The sequence below is a fragment of the Oryzias latipes genome, chromosome 4, assembly GCF_053564925.1.
Source record: "Oryzias latipes strain Hd-rR chromosome 4, Olatipes_Hd-rR_3.1".
Lineage (NCBI taxonomy): Eukaryota > Metazoa > Chordata > Actinopteri > Beloniformes > Adrianichthyidae > Oryzias > Oryzias latipes.
Genome location: NC_136240.1, coordinates 8889950 through 8915954, shown reverse-complemented (window position 1 = coordinate 8915954; position 26005 = coordinate 8889950). Strand labels below are relative to the sequence as shown.

At 45.1% G+C, this 26005-nt stretch overlaps 3 protein-coding genes across 4 annotated transcripts in view; 1 reads left to right on the top strand and 2 right to left on the bottom strand.

Moving 5' to 3' along the window:
• glis1b (GLIS family zinc finger 1b) overlaps positions 1 to 10644 on the top strand; it is a 76159-nt gene extending 65515 nt beyond the window's left edge. Inside the window, exons 7-10 of one of the 2 annotated variants that reach the window (NM_001163804.2) lie at positions 226 to 394; positions 8352 to 8473; positions 10260 to 10415; positions 10492 to 10644. In NM_001163804.2, coding sequence (NP_001157276.2) covers positions 226 to 394; positions 8352 to 8473; positions 10260 to 10415; positions 10492 to 10631 — 587 coding nt within the window. In that variant the 3' untranslated portion in view covers positions 10632 to 10644. The remainder of the gene's footprint in view (positions 1 to 225; positions 395 to 8351; positions 8474 to 10259; positions 10416 to 10491) is intronic. The other variant, XM_023953837.2, reaches the window with a different exon arrangement.
• A 123-nt stretch (positions 10645 to 10767) lies between these two features.
• elovl8b (ELOVL fatty acid elongase 8b) lies at positions 10768 to 15326 on the bottom strand. Its single transcript, XM_004067669.5, has 8 exons — positions 15191 to 15326; positions 15057 to 15114; positions 14258 to 14445; positions 13423 to 13503; positions 13291 to 13347; positions 11756 to 11870; positions 11543 to 11670; positions 10768 to 11463 (listed from the first exon to the last, which is right to left on the bottom strand). Exons 2-8 carry the CDS (start codon positions 15112 to 15114, stop codon positions 11299 to 11301), a joined length of 792 nt encoding a protein of 263 aa, XP_004067717.1. The 5' UTR covers positions 15191 to 15326; the 3' UTR covers positions 10768 to 11298.
• Positions 15327 to 16606: 1280 nt separating this feature from the next.
• Positions 16607 to 24940, bottom strand: mutyh (mutY DNA glycosylase). The gene is made up of 25 exons (XM_004067817.4): positions 24613 to 24940; positions 24258 to 24326; positions 24017 to 24183; positions 23744 to 23931; positions 23591 to 23675; positions 23368 to 23466; positions 23090 to 23153; positions 22871 to 23000; positions 22466 to 22543; positions 22313 to 22397; positions 21099 to 21260; positions 20731 to 20858; positions 20385 to 20424; positions 20231 to 20304; positions 20116 to 20157; positions 19955 to 20026; positions 19719 to 19832; positions 18823 to 18920; positions 18539 to 18683; positions 18371 to 18458; positions 18114 to 18296; positions 17837 to 17982; positions 17603 to 17752; positions 17018 to 17065; positions 16607 to 16903 (listed from the first exon to the last, which is right to left on the bottom strand). Exons 1-25 carry the CDS (start codon positions 24816 to 24818, stop codon positions 16769 to 16771), a joined length of 2796 nt encoding a protein of 931 aa, XP_004067865.2. The 5' UTR covers positions 24819 to 24940; the 3' UTR covers positions 16607 to 16768.
• Between the last annotated feature and the right edge of the window lie 1065 nt (positions 24941 to 26005).

The following is a 26005-nucleotide window of genomic DNA, read 5'->3' as shown; positions in this document are numbered from 1 at the left end:
AAAAAGTGTTTTGTTTTTTTATTTGTCTTATGAAGCTCTGAACAGGGTGGCGGTCCGTGAGGGCGGGTCCAAAGGGGGCAGTGAGAGCAGGGGCAGATAGCATCTGCGGGCCACACAGCGCCACTCTGAGCTTTAATCTTATCATTTATCTTCAAGCTTGTTTGAGCCCAGAGAAGAGGACAAACCAGCACTGGAAAAAAACAAATTGGCTTTGTTTGTTTACAGGTCTGTATGCTGACTCCAACACACCCCATCACAGTGCCTCAGTAGAGCTCCTCGCCCCCAACCCTGCCTCCATCACTGACCTGACCCCCCGACAACATCGACTAGACCAGGACCTTGAAAGTCCTCATCATCTGTCCCCACTGACGGCCATGGATGGAACGAGGAATGGGTGAGTTCTTCATGAACAATCGTTGAATGTGGGAGGGGGGCATTGATGCAAATACCATGAAAGAGTGTTTGTGAATCCAATGAGGAACCATGGAACATGGGGTCACATGACCACAGCCGAGGACGTCAGTGCTTTAACCACATCTTCACTGAGGAGCTCCACAGAGTCCAGGTGTCTCTAACCTGCTGTAGATGTTTACGTACCGTTACTGAGAGGTTCATTGAACGATTAAAACAATAAAAACTAAAAACATGAATTTTTTTAGATCAAAGGATGTTGTAGGAGCTAGTGTCAGAGGTTTCAGCCTCATTGCCACATTGAAGCCTTGACCAAATATCTGTATGTATCGTTTACAATGCAAGTAAGACATGGTTGATGCTGCGAGATCGGGTTTATTTATGGTGAAGCGCTTTACATAATCATCGGTAATCACGTCTCCATGTCTGGGTTCACGACATCAGTCAGAGATTCTCTAAGGTGAGAAACAGCTTCGACTGCAGGAGCTGTGTCTGAATGACGGCCGCTTTAAGCTTTATTTTCGCCTCTCTGTGACCCAGTCTGACCAGTTGCTGTCAAACATTGGAACAATGAAGGAAAAATAAGAATAAAATGTTATTATAGTCTCTATACAAAGAAGAAAAATGGCCTAAAGTTCAGGGGGAGCACGATCAGCTTCTCCTCCATGTTGGTTTGAGGCTTCACCTGCTGATCACATCATCAACACTTAAAGGGCCAAAGCTGAGTTCCTGATTTGTTGATGCGGTGCAAATTCTTCACCAAAGTTCAGCTCTAAAAACTCTGGAAAGCATCGGGATGCCCATGACGTGCTGCTGCTAGACCACCACGCCTCACCGGATGCTCGAAACGCAACACAGGACTTCCTATTGCGTCTAAACCTGGACTTAACCTTAAACTAAACGCCCCTGATGAGCGAATCATCTTCGGTGTGAACGCGGCTTTAGGGATTGGGAATTCATGCAACTATAACTAGTGAACCTAATCTACATGTTGACTAACGATACACACTCAGACGGATGCAGGTTTTTGCACACCAGGAAACCACGAGGGTTTCAGTAATATTTTTGTTAGCGAATTTAAATGGTAATGACAAACTTCGTCTCATAGCCACGCCCCATTCTACTTATGCAACATTACTTGACGAAAAAGATTTTTTTTTTCACTTTTCATGAAAAATGGTGGCTTGGACGCACAAGGCACGATGGGATCATGACGCACTGCGTTATAGGATAGTCATCTGCTAAAGGTCCTAACGGCAACGCTGCAGTGTAGGGGTAGAGCGGTCGACCCCTGATCGGAAGATCCCAGGTGCCGTCACCGCCTATCCAGTCCATGTGTGGAAGTGTTGTTGGGCAAGACACTGAATCGTGCAATGCTCCTGGTGGTTATAGGTTGGTGTCACAGTTCAGCAGCGGAGCCGCCATTGCTGTGTGAGTGTCTGTACGTGTGTGTGCATGGGACTGTGACTGTAAAGCGCTTTAAAGGATGGAAGAAAATGGCCATAGAAGTGTTTTCAATGAACCATCTATGCATGAATGTCTGCTGCATGCATAATGCATATCTGTAAACATCTAAACCGCCATCATTTAGATGTCAGTTGTGTCTGTGCTCAGTGTGTTCCAGCTAACAGATAAGACTGAATAAAACACCTTCCTGTAGGAGACATAAAAAACGTTTGGCCACTGTCAGAGCCTGTTTTGTTTTTTCCTGTGTGTGACGCACAGCATGTTTCCTATTAGTGCTGCTGATTTCCCCCGAGAGCCTGCAGAGCGCAGGAACGGAGCCTGGCGTGGTCAGGGGGCGGGGTTTGTTCTAAGCAGAGGTCCTATTGGCACAGCGTGCAGAGCAAAAACAAGCCTTTACGGTTTAACAACACCGAGAACGACAGGATGGCGTAAAGCAAAAGCCGTCGCGTCCCATAAACGTGTTTGGTTGAAGTGAGCAGAGCGGCTTCCCTGCTCCGAGAGCTCTGTGGGTGGGGGGTCAGGACACGTAGAGTGCTCCAGGAAACACACATGATTGCTTGTGATTATGAGGTACAGCAGACGGCTTGACATCCAGCACAAACACCGCAGTGGAAACGTCCGCCGAGCCGCGCCGGGCCTGCGAGCATCTGGAGGGCCGCGTGTTGTTTCAGCTCCTGAAGGAGAACGAAGGCAAAAAATGACCTTGCGGTTTGTGTGCCTCTTTGCACGATTAGCAGTGCGAGGACAGACATGGAAAAGTGAAAAGGACCCGAGTCAGAGACCCGGCCGGGGTGACATGAGGGCTATGAGTGGAGGGTCTGTTGATGAGGAACATCTAAAGGTGGTGAATGTGGGTTTGTGTGGTGAGAATCCACTTTTCCTCAGATCTATTAACTAAAGCTCCACATTGTGGTCTTTGCTGCATCATATTTAACTTTTAGGTTTGCTGACAGCTTGTTATTGAAGGAATTGCAGTTGAAGTCATTAAATCAAGAAGTGCTCCTGTCTGCAGACACACAGACTTTGAGGGCGTCTCACGCCTTCTCGGCGTGCAGCTGCTTCCGCCACCGCCGCTCAGCCGTTGTCGACTTCCACTAAAGGTGAAATGTTTGATTTAGGTATTCAGGCTTCAGCCAAAGTCCATAGAGGCGCGGTGCTTGTTTTTCCCAAACGCTTTAGCTGGACATTAAACATTTTGACAACATTATCAAAGCGCCCCCGCCTGCGGAGCGGCGGCCTCTGACCTCACGGCTAAATGTGTTTACTCTGGCTCCAACGGGCCATTTAGACCCGTTTTGTAAACACAGAGTGTCATTTTTCTGCGGCTGATATTAAAGACCCGCCAGTCGAAATTCATTGTGGCGCAAGTGCGAGTCTGCCCACCCCATCACAGGGGCAGCCGCTCAACCACAGCAACCCGGCTCACAGAAAGATGGGTGTAAATGTTGTCATTCACTGCTTCACCCAAATGTGGTTATATAATTGCAGGGAGCGGGGGGGCTGCTGGCTTCATGTGTATATTGATATTAGAGCCCCTCTGCAAATATTAGTCTGACTCGGGTTCGATTCCACGGCTGTGATTGACACAGGCTAATTGAATTAGAGTGGCAGCACAGAGCTGCATTAAGAGCTGCAGCTCTGAAGGAGAACGTTCACATCTCAGACCTTCACATTGTAGCACAGACACACTGGCAGGTTGAGCTACTAGACAAGAGGAAAAAGTTACCCAAGAAAGAATTTTTTTATACCTTCCCATCTCATATCTCCCCATCTCGAATGTTCCTATCTTCCAAACTGAAACCTTCTTGCCAGTTTCATCCTGCAGAGATGCTGTATACTGAACAGGGAACTCTGCTTTCTGCTTTACGTTGTTCTTCATTCCATTTGCGGTCAACAGGTCTGGATATGTGGACCAGTCACACGAACAATTAAGTTGGAGAAACGATTCAGATGTTTCACAGGTTAAAGATGGTCCTTCTGAGTGACGGCTTCAGCTAAACTGAGACTCCGCCGTCTGACTCCCAGCACAGTTCAGCTCCTCTAACCAGAAGCAGAAGCTTTCCCACCGATCTGCACCTTCTCATTCATCAAAGGGGGCTTAAAGGTTTGCTTTGGATGGGGAGGACGTCAGAGTCCAAGAGGGAAAGGGTTTGATTCCCAGTCCCAAGTGGGACAGCTAGTCCCAGGTGGAGGAAGACGAATGAGGGGCAGATCAGCCGGTTCATCACCCTCCGGTTTATCACCCTCCGGTTCATCACCCTCCGCCCTCAGAGCCCATGCAGCCTCCACAGGCAGAAGAAGACATTTCTGGGCTTCAGTTGAAGCGATGAGCTTCAGAGCAGCTTCAGGAAAGGCGTTTAGTCTCCGGCGAGCTGTATGGTATTCCTCAGGCTTCTCCTTGTGAGTTTCTCCTCACCAGTCATCTTTTCTCCAGGTAAAACCCCACAGCAGGAGTGGGTGGCCTGACTGGAGAAAGCAGAAGGATCAGGGAGGATGAATGTAAGGCGACAGATTCATGCGACACGTGGAAGCTTGCCCTCATACCTGGACCTGGAGCAGCAGGCGGGCCAGAGATTAAGGAGGGCAGCTGGCAGTGATTAGCTGATGATTCACTTTAGCTGCACATAGAGGCAGCTTGTAAAAATATGAACAGTATAACTGTTTCCTGAGTTTGTGCTGACAGCAGCTCCTGGGGGAGCGCGGCGCTCTGCAGGAACACATGGCCACGCTCTGGGCCCGAGCCAGCATACGAGTTAGCCAAACGCGCCAACGGCTGGCCTCTTCCTTTGGCCACAGCAGCATCGTCAGTCTAGAACACAGAGATGAGCTCACAACAAAAGCAGCTATTCCCTCTTCCTTTAAAGATTGAGGCTTCGCTCTGTGAAAAATTCATCTTTTGTTTTTTTTCAACTCAACAAGCTGAAAAAGTTCCAAGAAGTTTTAGGTGTAAAAGAGGAACAGAAAATATTCATTTTAGCTCCTCTTAACATGCAGCCTGTTAGAATTTCTTATTTCTGGTCTCCTGTTTAAGCAAAAATGTCAGCCGTTAACAAAAAAATTTGCATGAGAACAAAAAAACAAAAACACACGGTGGCGCTAAAGCAATGAAAAAAGGCCTTGACAAGACATTTGAACCCTTACAATTATGCAAAAACATTTATTTTCGCTTGTGAACTTTTAAAAAGATGAATATATATATATATATATATATATATATATATATATATATATATATATATATATATATATATATATATATATATATATAAATATATATACATTTTTGGTGAAATTACAGGTAAAAGTTAAAAAATATATATTTTATTGCATTTATTTACATATTTTCTAAATGGGCATTAAAACTGTTTTTATGTTAAACTTTTACAGGATTGTGCTTTAGAAAGGTCACATCAGTTAACTCAAATGTTTTTTAACTCAAAAAAGGTACAAACTGTTCTCAGAACAATCCAGTAATTTTCCAAAACATGTTTGTTTACGTTTTTCATTTTCTGAAAAAAGAGGCACAATTATAAAATACATGTTTCTAATGGCTGAGTTTGTTTATATCAAATCAAATCAAATCAAACTTTATTTATAAAGCACTTTTCATATAAAAATATAACACAAAGTGCTTTACATTAAAACACAACAAAATATAAAAACAAGTATTGACGAATTAAAAATAAAATAAAAATTACTAAATAAATAAATAGGGCCTCCCTCCCCGTACCTAGCCCCCCACTCCTTTCACACCTCCCACCCCTTAAGTGATGGCAAGGACAATGAGAAATAGGCTGATCACAAAAACAGGATGCTGGAAACGCTAATAATTGGAACCTCCCCCTCCGTGAACAGCCGCATAGACAGCCAAATGCAGCATCACAGGCGGGGACCGCTCCACCACAGCTAAGCGGTGATGCAGGTCCCCATCCAGAGCTGCAGTGCCTGAACAGCAGCCGACCCAGAGGGAGAGGATCCAGCTGAGGAAGCACCGGAAATAAAATTGAATAAAAATGAGAATAAACAAGTAAACATATTGATAAAAACAATAAAACATTAAAATAAAGTTAATTAAAATAATGCGTTAAAAATCAGGTTCAAGTTCATAAAACAAGATAAAATGGATAGATAAATAAATAAATAAAAATAAAAAGTACATACAAATAAATAACTGAATAAATAAATAAATAAAAGTAGTAAAAAATTAGCTAAAAGCCAGGTTAAAAAGATAGGTCTTAAGCCTTTTCTTAAAAGCATTAATGCTCTCTGTGGCTCTCAGGTCCTCCGGCAGACTGTTCCACAAACGGGGGCCATAGTGCTGAAATGCAGCCTCTCCATAGGTTTTAGTTTTTACAGTTGGAATGGTTAACAGACCAGTGCCAGAGGATCTCAGGCTCCGCGAGGGTTCATATCTTACAAAAAGAACTGATAAATAAGAAAGGCGCAAGACCGTTAAGACATTTAAAAACAGTTAAAAGTATCTTAAAATCAATCTTGAAGCATATGGGGAGCCAATGCAGGGATTTTAAAATTGGGGTGATGTGAGCTCCCCTCCTGGTCTTTGTAAGAACTCGTGCAGCAGAGTTCTGGAGAAGCTGAAGATTCTTAATGTTTGTTTTTGGAAGACCGGCAAGCAGGGCGTTACAATAATCAACTTTACTCATGATAAAAGCATGCATTAGCATCTCCATATTCGCAAGAGAGAGCAGTGGGCGGACTCTAGCCAGATTTTTGAGATGATAAAAACCAGTTTTAACCACCTGTTTTATATGGGGGATAAAAGTTAGCTTAGAGTCAAAAATAACACCCAGGTTTCTGACTGTTTCTGAATGACTTAATGAAAGTTGCTGCAGCTTCAGAAACTGTTTCTCCCTCTTGGCTTCAGGACCAGTAACTAAAATTTCAGTTTTCTCCTGGTTGAGCTGCAGAAAATTATTTGCCATCCATAATTTCACATCTAAAATACAGTTAAAAAGTGCTTCTATTGGTCTTGTGTCATCAGGAGACATAGCTATGTACAGCTGGGTATCATCAGCATAGCTATGAAAACTGATGTTGTGGCTCCGGATGACATTCCCCAGAGGAAGCATGTAAATGTTAAAAATGTTAAAAATATGTCAAATTTATTCGAAAGTATATTTTTGTAACAGAAAAAATGTCACTGTTGTCAAAGAGAGTAACTATAGAGTGATACATTTCTCAAAAGATAAACACAACATTTTCCCAAACAAACTCCAGAAAAACTCTTCATTACTTGAGTTTTTTATTTTTTATTTTTGCTGCTTAAATGTTCAAATGTCCTCTTCAAAATAAAAGCCTGTGTGAAGTGTTTTAAGCGGGCATGCTCAGTGCCAGCTCCTGAGTGCTGCAGCGGCGTCCCTCATCATGCGTGGGCTCCAGCCAGGCCAGCAGTCATACGAGGGCCCAGTCGCCTCCAGCTACACGCTGTCATCACATTCATGCGGCGCTTACTGCAAACCATATGCCTGAGCGCTGCGGCGGCGCTCCGTAACACAGCAGCAGTTCAGCATCTGCAGCCAACAGCAGCTCCTTAATATCTGGAGAGGGGATTGGCCAGCTTCAGCTTTAAGGGGTGTCTGTTCACCACGGAGTCTGGATCCCAAACCGTTTCATTAAGTTCATGAAAAACTGTACATTATTACACCACTTTAATAGGCTGTGTTTCAGTTCTGCATCTGAAGTTCACTGGAGTTCCTCGATGCTCCTCTGTTTCTGTTTTTCAGGATAAAAAACTGGTTTGGTCAAGTTTGCGTTGTTGTGTTTTTGCTATGACTGAACCTAGAATTAAATAAGCTGATGGCTGATGTTTGAGCTCAGAAAAAAAGTTATGATGTCATATTTACCACATCCTGAGGAGACTTCCTGTTTATAGACATGGACTGATTGGATGCATTTAATCAACAGATTATAATTTGTTCATCGTCTTCTTTAAAGCAAACTCAGAAACGTGTGACGAGGAAAAGTTCTGCAGAAACAGAGCAGGTTCTGGTTTGGATCTCCTTGGGTAAAACCACATTCAGAACAGCGAACAGAACCTTTAACTGCATCAGGAGGCTAAAACAAAAGAAGTTTCCAAAGGCAGAACAGGAATCGGAAACTGATATCTGAGGACTTTTGCCCCTCTGACTGCTTTGCCGTAATTGCACGTACGTGCACGCCCACCTTTTGTTGACTTCCGATCGTAGTGGGGTCGGAGGTCGATCACATGTGGAGAGATGACGTTTCCACACGCCTGGACTGTTTCCTGTCATGTATGTTCTCTGAGTTTAAGATCCGCTCCAATTTAAACCATGTTTTTGATGTTTTAATAATATAAGAAAATTGAGCTCAAAGCTGTCTGAGTATTTCTTTATTCACATTGTTGTGAATCAGGAGCAAGTGAACGTTACATTCTAATGCCGGATTTAGATTAACAAATAGCTTGAAATGATTTGTTTTCTCCTGTTTTCCAGAGTTTTAGGCTCCCTCCTGCCTGCCGGGTTAAAGGCAGATCCTCCTCTGGAGAAACAGCATTCCCACCTTCATCACAAACCATATCCTCAGTACCATCATCATCATCAGACAGCAGGTGAAGGTAAGACTCCTAACAACCAAACTAAACGGAGCAGAGCGGCTGCAGTTTTTGTTCTGATCTCAGTCTGGAGGAGAATCTGGAAAACTTTGAGTTTCTGCTCTAAATGATCCTTTTAATTCCAGTTTGAGCAGCTCTGGCCTGTTTTTTTTAAATACTGAACACAATGAAAAGGAGGGGACTGCGTCCTGAGGCGCTACAGAGCATGCTCTGAAATGAGATACCTGGATTAGCTGACAGACAGCTGGCTCATACGTTCATCTGCTTAGCTGTCCTGATGCTCCAAACACTATTTCCATTGCGGAGATCCACAGTGAATCAAAAAAGTATTTGATCCTTTTCTGATTTTGTAGGTTTATCCACTAACAAATAAACTGACAGTCTGTCCTCCTGATAGTCCGTTCATTTGAACAGAGAGATAGAAAATCAAAAAAATGAAATTTAAAGAATTTATCTACATTTATTTGCATTTGATTGAGGGAAAGAAGTATTTGATCCGCTAGTAACCATTAAGAGTTCTGGTTCACACAGACCAACTAGACTGTCCTCATCAACCTGTCACCTGAATTAAAGACACCTGTTTGAACTGATCACCTGGAGAAAGACACCTGTCCACAGAATCAGTCCATCAGTCAGACTCCAAACTCTCCAACATGGAAAGGCTAAAGAGCTTTCAGTGGATTTAAGGGAGAAGATTGTAGACCTGGACAAGACTGGAATGGACTACAAAACTACCATCAAGAAGCTGGGGGTTACCATGACAACTGTTGGTACAACATGACAATCAATCCACCTTTAGGTCTGGGGCACCAAACCAGATCTCACGGGTGGGGTTTCGTGAGAACAGAGAGAAACCAGCCCAAAACAACACGGCGGGAGTTAGTTGATGATGTCACAGCAGCTGGAACCACTGTCACCAAGGAAACCGCTGGTAAGACTTTGGGAGAAGGTGCTGTGGTCAGATCAGACCAACATGGAGATCTTTGGCATCAACTGAAGAGAAATGCTGCCTATGACCCCAAGAACACCATCCCCACTGTCAAGCATGGAGATGGAAACATTATGGTTTGGGGACTACTTCACCATGTGGATGTGGGGGTGGGCGGAGCCATGTACCGTCAAATCCTGAGTGAGAACCTCCTTCCCTCCACCAGGAGGTTTTTAATGGGTGGATGAGTCTCCCAACAGGATCATGACCCAGAACATAAAAGACAACCACGGAATGGCTGAAAAAAAATCACGTCAAGGTCATGGAGCGGTCCAGCCAGTCTCTGGACCTCAGTCCGATAGAAGAAGAGTTGCTAAGCAACAGCCAACAAATGGGAATGTTTCGTTTGCCAGGAAGAGTGGAGCAGAAATGCTCCTGATATGTGCAGAAACCTGATTCTCAATCAAGAAACGTCTGCTCGTGAGGGCAGAGCCAGAAAGTACTAGATCTGTCCAGCAAGAGGGCTCAAATACTTATTTCCCTTAATGAAATTCTAAAAAATGTAAACAAACCTATTTAATGGGATTTTCTTGATTTTCTAGCTCTGTTCAAATGAACGAAATCAGGATGGGATCAAACACTTCTTCCCTCTGCTGTCACTCAGTCTTCTCTCCAACCTGTTGCTTAAAGCTTCTCCTGCGTTTGACTGAGACAGAGACGCTGTGGACACATCTAGGTGGAGGCGGAGTCAGGAGGAGCACCCCGATAGTGCTGTGATGTTTTCAGTGGAGGGGGGCGTTGCCCTCGCAGAGGATGGTGTCCGGCTCCTGTTTTTCTTTGACATCCTCCCTCTCCTCCTAGAATACCAAGGCAACTTTCAGAGCTGTTTCCACTTTGGAGACTCCTACAGGATGGAGCAAGCGGTGGATGGTGTCCACGCCCCCGGAGACTCGCACCTGTACGCTTCCCATCAGCACAACGGCTTCCACATGCCGGCCAGCAGCACGGGCTCTGCAGGTGAGGGCGGTTGGAGGTGTGGCCCCGACTCTCTCCTGGACGGTTCCTAACAGCGGCTCTTTCCTGTGTGCTCCAGGCTTCGGTTTGGTGCCGGAGCTCCAGGGAGGCGCAGGGTGTCCTCCGTTCCCCTCCACTTCAGAGGACAACCTGTTCTTCCAGGGGGGCAGCTTTGACCGCAGCTTGAGCCACATGTCGTCCGTCTACACAGAGACATGAAGCGCCCCTGGAGGTGCTCACACATCTGCAGAGCTCTGCTCTCACGTCCCTAAAAATGTCCCCGATCCATCCGAGTTCAGCGTGAAACTGCTCTTCAACAAACCGCAGACGACGCACGCCAGCGAGATCTCTCTGATTCTGATTCAAAACCATCTTTATTGGCAAAGATCTCCACATTTATGGCATATTGAAGGACTTGGTGCTATAACCATCACAGCCCTCTGGGAGTCTTCACCTCTAACATCTAAGAACGTCAAGAATCTGTTCTCCTGGAGGAACTTCTGGGTTCTCTCCAATCTACAGCTTTCAATCTACTTTAGACTGAAGTGTAGTCCAGAATATATCATGTTGCAGTGATGTTTAAATAATGCAAAAAAAAAGGGGAAATTTCTGTTTTTGTTGTTTTTCTTTTGATTTATCTCTGCAGGGGGAGGGAGGGAGGGGGGTCTGGATTTTTAATTCTGCAGGATTGCTGATAAAAAATTGACCTCTCATCATTATTATTGTTATTAAATGTATAGATGTACAGTTTGTTTACAGCGATTCTTTGAATTTTCTCAACAGAGGAAATAAACGGTGGGCTGACTGCAGCTGCGTGCTCCTTCTGCCCCCTAGCGGACACAGAAAACACTGCATGTGGTTCTTTTGCTGTCTGTAAGCTTTGGTCTCACTCCTTCTTCTTCCCGCTGACGTAGCTCTGATAATAGAAGTTGCTGAAGAGGATGATGAGGGTCACGCAGTAGCCGAAGACCACGGCGTTCATGGAGTCTGGGAAGTCGCAGTGGGTGAACAGGTTGTAGCCGGTGTGCAGGAGGAAGAGCAGGAACTGCAGCTGCAGGGGTGCATGGGAACAGCTCAGATTTGCCGGGAGTCTGCATGCATACGGATCGTGCGGAGGTCGGGAGGCTCACCAGTTGCAGGGAGGTCAGGTATCGCTTCCACCACAGGTACTTCTGCATGTGGGGGCCGATGGCCGCCAAGCCGTAGTAGGAGTACATGATGATGTGGACAAAAGTGTTCACCAGGCCGATGAAGAACGCTGCACAAGGTGGGACGTGCACAACAGGGATGTCAGACGTGCTCAGCCCTCGTGAGGGCTCGTCACTGACAGCGGTCGGACTTACATTGTCCTCCGGCTACATACTTGACCCCCGCCCACCAGTTGAAGATCATGGTGCCGTGATGGTAAACGTGCAGGAAGGTCACTTGATTGTTTTTCTTCCTCAGGATGAAGAACAGCTGCAGGAGAGAAGCAGGTTGATCCGTTTTGAGGGTCATGAGGAGCAGAAAAAAACATCTACATGTTACAGGTTGTAAAGAACCACAACATTAGTTACCGTAGTTACACAGATGACACACACATACATGTGACATTGACACCAGGAGGTTGAGGCTCTGTGCAGGGCTCTTGAGAAATGCTATGAGGACATGAATGACTGAATGTGTCACAACTTACTTCAGCTAAAAATAACAGATTTTTTGTCTCTGGGGCTAAAGAGAAACGTTTGGAGGTCCCAGCAGAGCTTCAGTCTATTCATATAAAAACCACCAACCAGGCCAGAAACCTGCGTGTAGCCGTGGACAAACACTTCAATCAGTCACAAGATCAGCCGACTGTCTATCCTCTTACAAATGTTTCAAGGATGTTGGTGAAGGTTCTTGTTCATCCAGGCGTTGAGTTACTCAATATCTTCCTCATTTTCATTCGTTTTTCAGGTATTAAAGATCTGACGTCTAAGCAGGAGAAACGAGTCCACGTGTTCGTCTTCAGCGTAACGCTTTTTACTCCATGACCAGAAACTGCAGCTGATTCCTAAATCTGCTGACTGAACCCAGCAGTCCTGTTCTGATGACAGACTTAAAAATCATGTCTGTTTAAAATCAATGTGATGCAGCAAAAACATGGAAAGATTTTTTACTCTAATCTCAGCTCTCTGGATAAAGTTTGTAGTGTTTCATCTAACGATTTTTTTTTTATTTATTCATTTGTTTAAAATGTAAAAGCTTGCATACAAATGGTTGTGAGCAGCATTAGCGTTTTTCTATTAGAGTCCACATACTGACTTTTTTGGGGGATTTTTGTAGACTTGTTGTATTTTATAAAAAAACTCTTTTGTTCTGACCCAGAATGTACCAACCAGACCTCTCCCCTCATCTGGATCCGGTCTTTTGTCAGTTCTTAGCGTCCAAACCTAAGACCTGAATGCAGCTTCTATGCTGCACAGATCTGGAACAGACTTCCAGAAAGCCTCAGATCAGCTGAAACCGTTGATGTCATTCTAGACTGAAGACCCACCTGTTCTCAGCTGCATTTGATTGGTCTGTTTTCAAAAGTTTACATCCGTACTGTTACTTTAAGATGACTTTAAATTCATTTTCACTTCCTTTATATTTAATTTGACGTTTCTATTAAATATTTCTTTGAATCATCGTCGTCACCCTTGTTCATAAAGCGCTTTAACACATTTTAAAATCGAACAAAGTGCTCTTTCACGGGACTAAAACAATCAAAAGTTGAAGGCAAACCTCATGTTGGAACAAATGCTCGGCTATAAAAATGAGTCTCGAGTGGAAGACGCTTGTCTTTGGCGGCAAAGCGTTCCAAAGCGTCGGCGCGCAGATAGAAAGGTTTTGTGTGAAGCACTTTGAAGTGTCTGACCGTGTCGCTGAGCTCGATGACCTTGGAGAAGAAGAACCACCAGCACACTCTGGCCATCTGCAACAACAGCGCATTCAAACAGGTGAGAAGCTCCACTCATCAGGTGACCGGTGTCTGCAGAGACGTCTGTACCCTCATTGGCAGAGGACGCGTGCTGTAGTCCACAGGCTGACAGAGGAGGCTGTAGTCTGAGAGCCAGGAGGTGACCAGGAACTGAAAGACCAGAAAAGCAGTTCAGAAAAATGGCTGTTTGCCTTTGTGAACGTTTGTTTTCTGATCCAATGCTGAGCTGAAGCTGGCTTCTGCTTGTGGCTCTGTGGTGGAGTGTTTGCCCTCCCACTGGGAGATGGTAGATTTGAACCATTGACTGGATCAGAGAACTGGGCTGAGCGAGTGTGGAGTCACCCGTAGAAAATGGTTTATTCTGGCCCCAACCAAATGAAATCAGTTCAGTTGCCATTTTTTTCCATGATATGGGCGCCGCCATGTTGGAGCCAGATGTCGTCAGTAAGCAGTGATTGGTCCGAGTCGTTTCTATGGCAACCACCCTGCCCAATCAGGAGTGAGCTTATTGAAAATCTGTCAAACGCTTTGAACTTTGGACATGGCAGCCAGCAGGCTCCACCTACTTTTATTGAGGCCTCTGATTGGTCCGTTTATAACTTGAATCAATTGAACTACAGAAAAAATAAGGCTTGTCAAGAAGAAGCTAAATAAAAGGTGGAGGTCTGTGGGATTTGGCTTCTTGGAGCGCGCAGGTATTTCCTGTTTGGAACGCGGGGGGGGGGGGGGGGGGGGGGGGGGGGTCAAGCCTTAATGGCTTCCTGATTGACTGCAGCTCTCCACTCCTTCAGGGTCACATGATCAGTAAACCAACTGTCACTGTGAGCTCAAGGTTCTGAAGCTCCTCCCCTTTCTGAGCAGAGAACCAATCCAACAGTTTCCTGCACAGGCATCGAACACACACCTCGTAGAACATGTATGCAGACAGGCCGACCATGGCGAAGTTGTAAACCATGAGCACCACCCTGAGGTCCACGGGTTCTCTGGACTTCATCAGGCGAGGCCCGGCCCAGACCACGCCCAGGTAGACCAGGAAGATGAGGAACACCTGGACCGGGGAGTAGACCAGCAGCCACGGGTCCGTCCTCTTGTCTGCAGCACAGAAAGACGTTTGTGGTTCATCTCAGGAAACATCTCCAGCGTGAGTGAGAGCAGCAGCTCTGACCTTTAAACCTCATTCATGTCACATCTGCCTTTCTGCTGCTGCCTGTAGGGGGCGCCAGAGAATCATCTACCATTTAACCTCCTCTACACCCATGAACCTCCTCTTTGGTCTCCTGGTATCTCCAACCTCAGCATCCGTTCCCCAACATCGTCCCTGTTCCTCCCCTCAAACGTCTCCATCTGCTGCCCTGCATTGATCTCCAGAACATCTACCGTGATCTGTTCCTCTGATGGATTCATTCCTGATCCATCCTGGTCAAAGAGAACCTCCACATCTTCATCTCTGCCTCCTGCTGTCACCACAGTCTTCTACACCTTTCCTTTCATCACTCCTGGATCCTTCCAACCTGCTGCTTCGCCTTCTTCTCTGGACTGTGGACTATCATTAGAGGTACTCCACCTTCTCCACCTCTGCTCCCCGTAACCCCACCGTGAAAAACCTCTTCTCATTTCCGCACACATACTTGAACAAGAAACAACATGTGATCAACAGTCACGTTCCGTAACGTGCGCAACCTTAAAAGAAGGAAAGATCAAACCTCCGTTCTCCACGATCGTCTGGTGCAGAGAGACCACATTGTTCCACACAGCAGCCATCTGCAAACAGCGGACAAAGTTCTGGTTCTGAAAAGGCTTTCACATCTGGACCAGGAAACCAGTTGCTGCTTCTCACCTGGTTCGATGCCAAAGTTCGGGTGACCGAGCTGCAGAAACCTTTGATCACCGACAGAGTTCACACACAGCGCCCCCTGCTGGCGAACAACGGACACCGCACTGCTCTGGAAAGGACAGATTCGTTTTTTTAGGTCAAACTCGGACCACTTCCTGTGGCTCGAGTCCCTGAAGTGCGCGTTTTGGACACCAGGGGGCGCTGTTTGACACATTGATCTAACTTTAACTAACTGTCAGGGGATAGTCTTTTAAAATATCACATTTCTGAATATATAAAGTTAGATTTTATTTAATTACATTTACTACCACTTTATTTTTTCCCAAATATTTCCAAAGGAAAAGATCTTCCTGCAACACTGATGCTGAAATTTGTTTTTTACCTGTAAGGACACCTTGGGTGCCCAGAAATGTGAAATAAATATTATTAAATTTATACAGTAAAAAGTTCTAATCCTACAAGAAAAAGTCATATATTTCAGGGGAAACACGTCAATGTAAGGGTGGGGTCATAGGATAGCACAAGGGATAATCCAACACTTCCTGTTTCCTTTACCAGCCCAGTGGCCTTGTGGTGAAGAGTCCATCCTGAGACTGGAGGATCGTGAGTTCAAATCCAGCAGTCAGTATAAAGGGGCTCTATCGGGAGATTAAGTCCATGCAGCTAACTGCCCCCCCCACCCTCCTCTGGGGGTGGGGGGGGCAAGAATAGAATATCCTTGCATATTTATCATCTGCTTTACACAATTTAGCGGAGACAAATAAGAGAAAGCTGCAAAAATATAATCTCTAACGGGAACATAAAAGTGTCGTTTATGATGAAGCTTAACCCTTGTGCTATCCTATGGGGTCAAGATGACCCATTGACGTGTTCTCCCTACCATGATAAAGGTGGAAAGATTTCATGTAATCCATGGACACCAGTGAAGATCACAAATCATTGAAGAAAAAAGGTTCAGAGAACTGTCTAGTGGGTCTAGATGACCCAACTCCCAATGGTAAAGTGCCTAGGACAGTACAAGGGTTATGAAATCAACCCAAGTTTCTTTTACGCGTTGCAGAATTACAACAGCAATATTTTAAATGAAATAAAAATAACAATTATAACATTTTTAGAGATACAAATTCTTGGCCTTCCACTAAGTCTTCTGCCCCCCCATAGAAAATGTTCCTGGCCCCTGGTAGGATGTCACACTTATTAAGAATCTCACTGAATCTACTTGACCTTTTTTGTAAATGTAAAACTTTATTTTCATGAAAATACAACCAACTTTACCATTTTATTTTTGTAAAACTCTTTTTTTATGATCATCGCACAACTTTGTTCTCAAATATAGGTTTAGTCGTTTATGGCTTTGTTAATAAAGTTTTGAATGAAAGTAGTTGAGACCTTATAAGTCAGTGATTGAGAATGCAAACATAAAAGTCGCAACGTTTGGTTTTAATAAAATGTTTAAAAAGTGATGTCACACTAAAGAGCATTATGGGACATTTTAGGATCACAGTGATTGAAAACTTTACACCAACAGCAGAACCGCATCATCCCTGAGGCGGTAACAGGATGATGATGTCATCAAGCAGCTTATGAGCCACTCTCCTCCTTCAACGTCTTGAAGAAGGAGTTGAGGGGAAGCTGTCTGGCTCTGCCCATCGCTGCAGCCGCTCTGGATTTCTTTGACGTCTTCACTCTCTCGGCGTTCTTCGAGGGTTTTTCCTCCTGCATCAGACACACACAGAATCGTCTGGAGACTGCAGCGCCGGAACAGATCTACATTCAGCTCCGGCTCCAGATCCGTCACAATGAGGTCAACACATCGACCGAGCCTCGTACCTTAGGGGATTCTTCCAAACCAGCCCGAGATTCATAAAGCTTTAAGATCTGAGGGAGAACAGAAAAAACATCTCAGAGAAGAGCACATTTATTCAGAAACATCAAAGGAAATCTGGACTTCTAGACTGCTTGAAGTTTGCAACAAATAAATATATATTTTTTTTATTCACATTCCTATTTTCTTTCATTTTTTGGTGGGTTTTAACAATTTTATCACTAAGTAACAGTGTTCTGTTTTTGTCTTTTTTAATGATAGATGCAATTTTATCTGGTAACAAATGAGTTTTCATTTCTTTTTTTTTCGTCGTGCACTTTTCCTGTATTTTTATTATTTTTACTGCGACCCATGAATCTATGATTGTGGCACAGACCGGGGACAACTTTCTGAACTTCATTGCAGCAGCGACAATGACAGTAAAGATCCATCTAAAGACGGCAAACCCAAATGATCAGAGCGGGACGAGTGCAGAGAAGAAAATCGTCTCTAAATAATTAACCGTTTTCCGCCAATGGAGACAAAGATCTGCAGTTTCATCAAATGAGACATTTGACGCCTCTGCGGTGAAAACCAGGACAGGCTCAGACCTTCTTCAGCCCCGTGGACACGGCGGCGCCCTGCAGAGCAGAGCGGGTGAGCCACTGCGTGTTCTCCGCCTGCACTCGGGCGTCGCTTCTCTTCAAGCGCGCGCTGTAGACCACGTACGTCTGGTGGATGTGGGAGAAGACGTGAACCACCTGCAAAGGAGCAGGAAACACCGCACAGAGGCGTAAAGATGGCTTCCTGGTGGACCACAGGTTGGTGATTTGCGTCGGGCTTACCTCTCCCACGTGCCGGAGGAGGCCGTCGCTCACGTCGGCGTTCAGCGTTCTGCTGATCTGATGACACAGCGCCCTCCTCCGCTCAGCATCGGAGTCTCCGTCCTGCAGCAAGAGACTTGGAAACTCCCACAGACCTGCCAGAAGACCTGAAAACAGCCCCACCTTCAATCCTGAGGAATCCCCATCCACCAAGAAAATAGTGTCTGAAGGTCCAGAAGGGTGCTGGAGTCGGGCTCCACCCCCAGGAATCCCGCTGCAGGTGTGACCTCAGACTCACCTTTGTTTGGTCTTTGCGTGAGCAGGAACTCGTGGTCGTCCTGCTCCCCGGGTCTGACCACCACGCAGGTCAGAGTCCGCTCTGCTCGGGGCGCCTTCTTTACTGGCTTTCTGGGGAAGTTCTGAACACCCAGACTATCGTCCCACGGCTCCAGGGGACACAGGGGACACGTTCCACCTCTCACTGAAGATGAGGGGGAAGACGTCAGACCTTCATCGTCAACCAACAGAAGCTAAGAGAAGATACAGCAGCCTTACTGCAGTCCTCCACGTCCAGCACCTCTGAGACGCTTCTGTCCGTCCTCCCCAGAAGCTTCTTGGTGTTTTGCTCTTGTTGGACTTGGACCTGCAGAGACACGACGACGGCATCAGCTGGAATTCACAGCAGCTGGTTCCCGCCTGCAGCGCTCAGGGCTTCGGATGAACCTTCTGATGCGAGCGGCAGTGGGCCCGGACGGGACAGCGGCTGCACAGAGGTCCTTTGGGGGTGCAGACTCGGGCTCCCAGCTCCATCATGGCCTGGTTGAAGTCTCCAGGTCTCTCTGAATCCACCAAGACATTGGCTAAACCCCTAAAACCGAGAAGAACCCACTGGTCTTTTTGAAGCATGTGTCAACGTCTCAACTATGTTAAATAATAAATCATCAAGCAGTTTTGTGTTTTCACAGGATTTAGACAGAAATTCTTCCAAAAACCATGTAGATGTTTACCACAGAGCCTGATTCGCTGCAGGACTTGTGCTGTCGGCTCCGATTGCTCTGAGCCGACACAGAACCCGGGTCACGTTTCCGTCCACAACTCCAGCAACCTAAGCAGCACAAGTCTGTCAGGTTGTGGGAAAAACGGGAATTGTAGCTCACATCGGGATTATTCTGAAACTCTGAGGATCCGTTATGGAGCATTGAAGCAAAAGCCAGCGGTTCCACTTCAGCTGCTTTGGTTCAAGTTTTTCTGCTTCGGTTTTGTTTTCAACAGAAAACCCAAAGCAGTAAAAAAAAAACACTGATGTTTTTGACAAGTTCTTTGTTTCTGATGATGGAGGAGGTAGATAAAGGAAATTAAGATCAGAGTATTTCTTTATTCAAATCATTTTGAATCAGAAGCAGATGACAAAATGTGATTTGAAAAACATCACATTTGTAACGTAGAAAATATGTCTTTGTTTTCTGAGCTGTAATCTGGATCGAAACTGTCCGGCTGGATAGCTCTAAAATTGCTGCCATTTTTGTTGAACCGCTAATGTTAGGTTAGGGGTGTGAGGAGCTGTAAACTAGCTGGACAGTGTAAACAGATGGATGATGGGAGGTGGGGGCGGAGTTGCCCCACGCCAACAATCCCGTCCCACAACTCAAGAGTTGAATTTCCTCCTGCCGCTCTGCAGAAATGTCCTAGAAAACGACACAGTTTTTTTTCGTGGCTAAAAACCGCATAATTATAATTAAAAGACGACTGGGAACGTTTTGGAAATAGACCCAAAAACGATGGAAGGTAAAGAAACTCGTGGTCTGCTTCCAGAACATGAGTGGGATCTTCTCCTTCTGGTCTGTTTCAGTGCAGCCTGAACATCTTTTAGCAGACAGGTGAGCTTCAGCGCCCTCTGACCCACCTGTCCCAGGGCGATGGAGGCCACCGCTGCAGCAGTGTAACGGCCCACACCCGGCAGCTCCTTCAGCAGGTCATCGACCGTGTGAGGCATCTGTCCCTTCAGCTCCGACACCACCTGAAACAATAACCATCACAGGACCTTGCATTGGGAACCCCTCGAATATTTGGGTGTTTTTTTTCAACACCATTTGTCTAAGTGTCAGCATGAACACAGCGTGATCCTGAGGAACTAGAGACCTTCTGTGCCCCCTCATGCAGCCGCTTGCCCCGAGAGTAGTATCCAAGCCCCGCCCACATCTGGTTCACTTCCTGGACAGACAACATCAGGAATCTACTTTGAAAAATAAAAAAACGACATGTTAAATGGCAAACTACAACAGTAAGCGATCGATAATTACCTGCAGGGTAGCAGCAGCCAGATGCTGCACAGTGGGCCACCTCTGCAGCAAAGACGCACAACATCGCACACAGATTAGTGTCAAGACAAGCGCTGAAAGTGAAGACGTCCTCTACCTTCATCCATCTGTTGTAGTAGTCTGTCACTGTGGCGACTTGCGTCTGCTGCAGCATTACTTCAGAAACCCACACTGAAAAGACAGAAAAGTGATTATTCCAGACAAGAAGCTATGAAAAAGGGGGCAATCACTTTTCAGGGGTTCTAAATGACCTGCATAGGTCCGGATGTTGACGTCTGCCTCGGTTACAGCCTGCTCAAAACAAACCAGGACGGAGACATCAATACTCTTCAGGTTCCATTTTTTAATCAAAATAGGCCAATCAAAACCAAAAAAAGAAGATTTTAGAAATAAGAGAACACTTAATTAAGTAATCATAAAAACAAATATTAGGAAATCCAAAGGTTTGGAAAATGTGTAATTGAAGAAAAACATACTTCTATACAAATTTTTAGCTGTAAAATGAAATTTTATTCTCCTTCAGAAAAATTGGATTTATGAACTAATAAAAACAATACCAAACAAAGACTGAAATGAAGTTTTCTTTGTTTTTCCCACCAGAGTTCTCCATGGCAGCTCTCGCTTCTCCCTGTCGTACCAGCTCAGGAGCTTCCGACGCAGCTGGACTACTTCTGCTGGATCACAGAAGCTGTGGTATGAAGAGGGGGAGGCTTTGGGGGCCTCTTCTAAAAGGAAAAGACAACAAATCTGACTGACAAGCAAGAAAAAGATGTCATAACGACTCGAACAGCTTCATTCAGGGCAAATAGGAACAATAACGTCCTTCAGCAGAACCCAGCTATAAGTTAAACATGAGCCGACTGGACAAAAGTTGGTTTGAACGAACTGGTTGTTAAATCGGCCAGAAAAACGTGTATAAATTATTAAGAAATCAGCGCCGAGCTGGGTTCATTTTTGACTCCCACCTCCTTCCACGGCTGTCTTCCGCCGCTTCCGGGTCGAAGTCTTCGTCTCTTCAGCTTCTGATAAAAGTTTCTTTCCTTTGATGGAAGTTAAACGTAACCTGCTCATCTTCTGACTCCAGAATAAAATACGTTTTTCTCTCCAAGCACGTTGTTTACATCGTCAGCTCGTTCAGCTCCCGCCATGTGGAGATTGACCAATCCGGAGTAGCGATATTATGACGGAAATAACTACGGCCCTACGTCATTTCCGTTAGACTTTATTTCCTGCGCATTGCATTCTGGGTTGAAGCCATTAAACAGTGAAAAGAAAAGGATATCACGGTTTTTTTTAACAGTAGCTGAGCTATATTTTGAAGTTGTGTTATGAAAAGTGTAAAACAAAACTCTTCTTTAAGAAAGTTATATTTCTGTACTGTATTTTTCAATCATTTAACAAAAAATACGAGACCAAAAATTTATTGAAATTCATACGTGCACTTTTTATCCTATGTGCTCTTTTGATGAATGTGATATAATTGATTGTCTTTTTTCTGTGCCCAAATTAGACACTTTATAGGAAAATTTGCAAGATTGGATATTTAAAATTACCCCAAAATGCACAAGATAAGATAAGCAACAACAAAAATGGGAGTTGGAGCAATGGAACATTCAGTGGAACACTTGGAATACCCCTCGTTAAATCATCGACTGTGCCTTGGTTCAGGCCATTGTCCTGATCATCAACGCTGCCTGAAGTCTGGTGGATCAACAATTCTACTCTGAATTTTGGAGTTCAGGCTCAGGTGTTTTCACAGTCAGGTCAGGTCAGGAAGAAAGCTTGCAGTCATCCTATCATTCTGTCTCAGTGAGAGACATTCAACAAAAATCTATCTCAGCTTTGGACTCTTTTGGCTACACGTATACAAGCATTTTTACTTTTAACAACTTTGAACAGAGTGAAGATTCCTCCTAGTGGCTCTTCATTTAATCTTTATTTAATTAAAGACTAGAAATTAAGAAACTATTTGTCCTCACAAATTCCAATCCCTTGGACACAAATAGGATTTTTGTTTTGAATGCGTGAATTGTTTTAACAGTCTTTAGGACGTGAGGCTGAAATGAAAAGCTCCTCCGGTCAGCAGTCAGACAACACCGTCCAAAACTGTAAAAAATAAAGGTTTTATGATTAAATAAGGTCATAAATAGAAGTTGAAGCAAAGCACACAAAACAGCACCTGGATCAATGTGGAGATGGTTTGATAGCAGAACTTCTGCTTGTCTTTTATCCATTTTCATGTGTAAAGTGTCTGCTTTGCTGTGCTGAAAGAGGGGGGGTTAGGGTTAGTGCTAACGTCAAGCAGCTTCCACAAACATCTAGCAGAGCTTACAGTGAAGGCCGCAAACAGCTGGCTGCCCATGACTCTGCGCACATGAGCTCCAACGCTCGGATCTGAGCGTACAAAGTGCTGGAAACAGGAAGACAGAGAAAAGAACGGTCTTACATTTAAAGGTGTTTTGAAACCGTCCAGCTTTTGTTTAGCTCTGCTGTGCGGCATGTGCTGTCTGTTTTTAATTTGGTGTGAGAACAGAACAATGGGCTTTACTGAAAAACACATTCCTGCTCTTAACAAGGAGCAGTTGTTGGTACCAGCTGGGAATTTCCTCCATCATAGCTTCATCCTGAAGCATAGCAGCCTGAAGGAATTTTTGTGTGGCTGTAGAGCTCACTATAAACCACAGCAGGGCCAAACATGTGCCTGTGTGTGCGTGCATAATGAGCACACACACAGTACCTCTAAGGCGAGGCTGGCTTGGATTTGGGCCTCGCCGTGTTCTTGGTTCCCCAACGCATACAGGAGGTTTGGAACGACTCCAAGAGAAAGAAGCTCACGAGAAATCTCCTCATCTTCCTCAGCCAAAGACCTGCGGCGAAGATCAGAGCCTTGTTTGGATTGTTCACAGCACGAGAAACAACATGTAAGTTCTGCGGGTGAAGGCGTGTACTGATGTACCGGATCGCTGTCGCTGCTGCAGCTTGTTGGACAAAGACGGCAAGCGATCCGGTCACCTCAGGTTCTGGTCCATGAAGAAAAAACAACAGAAACAAACACAGTCGGACGTCACATGATCTCCATGACATGTTGACTGGTACAGTTCAGGATCTGGCTGTTTTTATGAATTGATGATTTCTCCTGTTGAAATGACTACATTCACATTTTATTGTTGTTTTAGATCAAAATGAAGGTTAAAAACAGTTTTTGTTCCTCTGATGCTGAGAGAACCACCTCACCTCTTGTCTCTTCCTCGACGGGCTTCAGGAGAGCAACAAGTCCAGAGAGCAGCTTCACTCTCACACCGTCACCCATCAGGTCTCTGATCAGATTACAAGCTGAAGGAAAACCAAAGGAACGGTTAGAGCTTGACCCAAGAAATCAAATCAAATCTTCAAGCAAAGTTTTAAAGGTTTCTCTTCAAATCTAAAAACCCAAACCCCGAAAGGTTCTTCTCCTGACCTTCATCCTGGACATCGAGGTGCAGGGACCTGAGCGTGTTCAGCAGAGGAGCCACAATGCCGTCATGTGCTGGACCCAGTTTGAGCTGCAGGAGGAATGGATCATCCTGGTCATTCTCTAGAGTCCGGCTCTGACTGGGAGGAATCTCCTTACCTGTACGGAGCGTAAGGTTTGCAGCAGCAGCAGCTGGGCTCTGGGCCGGACCCGGGTCAGGAGGCCAATCAGGCTTCTATAGATCTGGTCCTGGTATTTGGGGTTTCCATGTGACAGGGACTCCAGGAGAGCCCCTGCAGCGTCCCCTCCGTCCGAACCCACCATGCAGTCTGATAAGATTTCCACACCTGTCATTATGTGCAGGTGATGCAAAGATCAGTGTAGCAGAAAAACGGAGCTGAGATGCTCGTTTTTAAAGTGAACACCGTTTACCGTTATGCTCACAAATAAACTCTTTGTATTTGCGACCAGCATCTGAGATGTTCAGCAGAAGACGAAGAGCTTCCGTCTTGTCGTCATTTTGGACCTGGGAGCTGCTGAGGACGTCCAGGAGGATGACAACGCCCCCGCCCTGCAGGAACTCCATCAGGTACTGATCGCTGTCAGAAGACGTGGTCACTCAGAGCTCAGGAGCGAAGCTTCAAACAGGTGATGGTGCAGCAGGTTCACTCACTGGTTGGAAGCAGAAAGAAAAATCCCAAGAGCCTTCAGCTGGAGAGCCAAGAAGCCTTCAGCCGTGAATCTGTGTTCATCTGTGAAGGCCGTCAGAACAATTCAGAGAAGAAAAGGAGAAAAGCGGAATGGAGGTCACCTGAATCCAACAGGTGACCCATGGAGGCTAAGCATGTTTTTACACTATCTTTAAGAAAGATGTTGATGATTTTCTCGCAGTTTTAACGTTTAGTGCAGACATTGTTAAATAAAGAAGACCAGTGAAGGATGTTCTGACAGAAGACAGACGTCTGGATTCCAGCAGGAGACAAACGTCTCCATCAGCTGCTGCTGAAACAGCAAAACCTGCAGGATACGAGACTCTCATCCAGACGGTGATCCGAGCCAGAAGCAGGCTGGCGGTCTGCGCCAGGTCCACTTCCAGCTCGTAGAACGTCTTCCTCGCGTTTCGGTTCAGAAAGCTCCTCAGCAGGCGGACCCGAACCGGCCCGTCGCCGCGGTCCCACCGGCGAAGAAAGTCGAGCGCCCTGCCGAGGTTGGCCTGCTCCTCCGGGCTCGACATGGTTCCTGCGGCTGCGTCTCTTCTGGGGACCCAACAGGCGGAAAAGCCACGAGAATCACGACCACCACAGAACAACAATGCTAACGGTTGCCTAGCAACGCACCACAAACATCTATCTCTCTATCTCTCTATCTCTCTATCTATCTATCTATCTATCTATCTATCTATCTATCTATCTATCTATCTATCTATCTATCTATCTATCTATCTATCTATCTGTCTGTCTGTCTGTCTGTCTGTCTGTCTGTCTGTCTGTCTGTCTGTCTGTCTGTCTGTCTGTCTGTCTGTCTGTCTGTCTGTCTGTCTGTCTATCTATCTATCTATCTATCTATCTATCTATCGACTCTGAGAACGAGTGAAGAAAAGTGAGTAAAGATCAGAAGACAGACGTGTTTTCCATGAACAGATCATATTTTAAATAACCCACATACAAAATATTATAACATTTAGTTTCTGACTGAATCCCCCATTTAAAAAAACCAAATCTAAAGAGAAATGAACGTTTGTAACTAGTTTTTAAAATATTATATAAGTCTGGAACACCTCCTAAAGTGCCCCTCACCAAAACCTATGCTCAATTCAAATGTCAAATAAAACAGTTACCATTGCATTTAAATTCTTTAAGGGTCTGTATTTCTTGTAACTTTATGAACATTAGTTTTAATAAACAAAAATATTTCAATTAATTATCCATGGAACGTGTGTCCCATAACATGCATGCAGCTCTGTTACCTTAACATTTTTATCATGGTAGAAGAAGAATCTACCAGAATCACACGATGGATTTGACATCATCACGCAGTTTTTTCCAAGAGTCGATAGAGCAAAGGGATCTCCTCACTTCTGTTTGTCACAGTTTCACAACATAGTTATTAGCCTTGATGGGTTCTGAAATTCCTCCACCGATCTTCTCCAAACTCTCCAGTCCTGCTCGGACCTTTGAGCACAGACTGGAGAAATGGGCTGTAGTACAAGGAAACCCATCTGTCCTGAAGAATCCTTTAGGGACCAGAGTCATCCATCATTCAGAAAGATGTTTGACATGTTTTATAAATATTGAGATGTAAACACATGGAGTTGTTTACAAAATTGATCCTTTCTTTTTCTATTTTTAAAGGGAGTACATCCTGCGTTGTAGGCCGGCTGGTCCCCCACTCCTCCTTCCAGTCCTCACGCAGCCACAGAGC

What these genes read in the sequence shown, in the direction of transcription:
- elovl8b (XM_004067669.5), bottom strand. Translation starts at nt 15,114, where the DNA reads ATGGCTGCTGTGTGGAACAATGTGGTCTCTCTGCACCAGACGATCGTG. An exon ending in GACGATCGTGGAGAACGGAG is followed by an intron (nt 14,446 to 15,056) that starts GTTTGATCTTTC and finishes TCTGTGCTGCAG; the next exon opens with ACAAGAGGACGGACCCGTGG. An exon ending in TCATCGAGCTCAGCGACACG is followed by an intron (nt 11,871 to 13,290) that starts GTCAGACACTTC and finishes TCTCTCCTGCAG; the next exon opens with CTGTTCTTCATCCTGAGGAA.
- mutyh (XM_004067817.4), bottom strand. Translation starts at nt 24,818, where the DNA reads ATGTCGAGCCCGGAGGAGCAGGCCAACCTCGGCAGGGCGCTCGACTTT. An exon ending in ACTGCCGCTCGCATCAGAAG is followed by an intron (nt 18,459 to 18,538) that starts GTTCATCCGAAG and finishes GTGTCTCTGCAG; the next exon opens with GTCCAAGTCCAACAAGAGCA. An exon ending in CACGCAAAGACCAAACAAAG is followed by an intron (nt 17,983 to 18,113) that starts GTGAGTCTGAGG and finishes GGCTGTTTTCAG; the next exon opens with GTCTTCTGGCAGGTCTGTGG.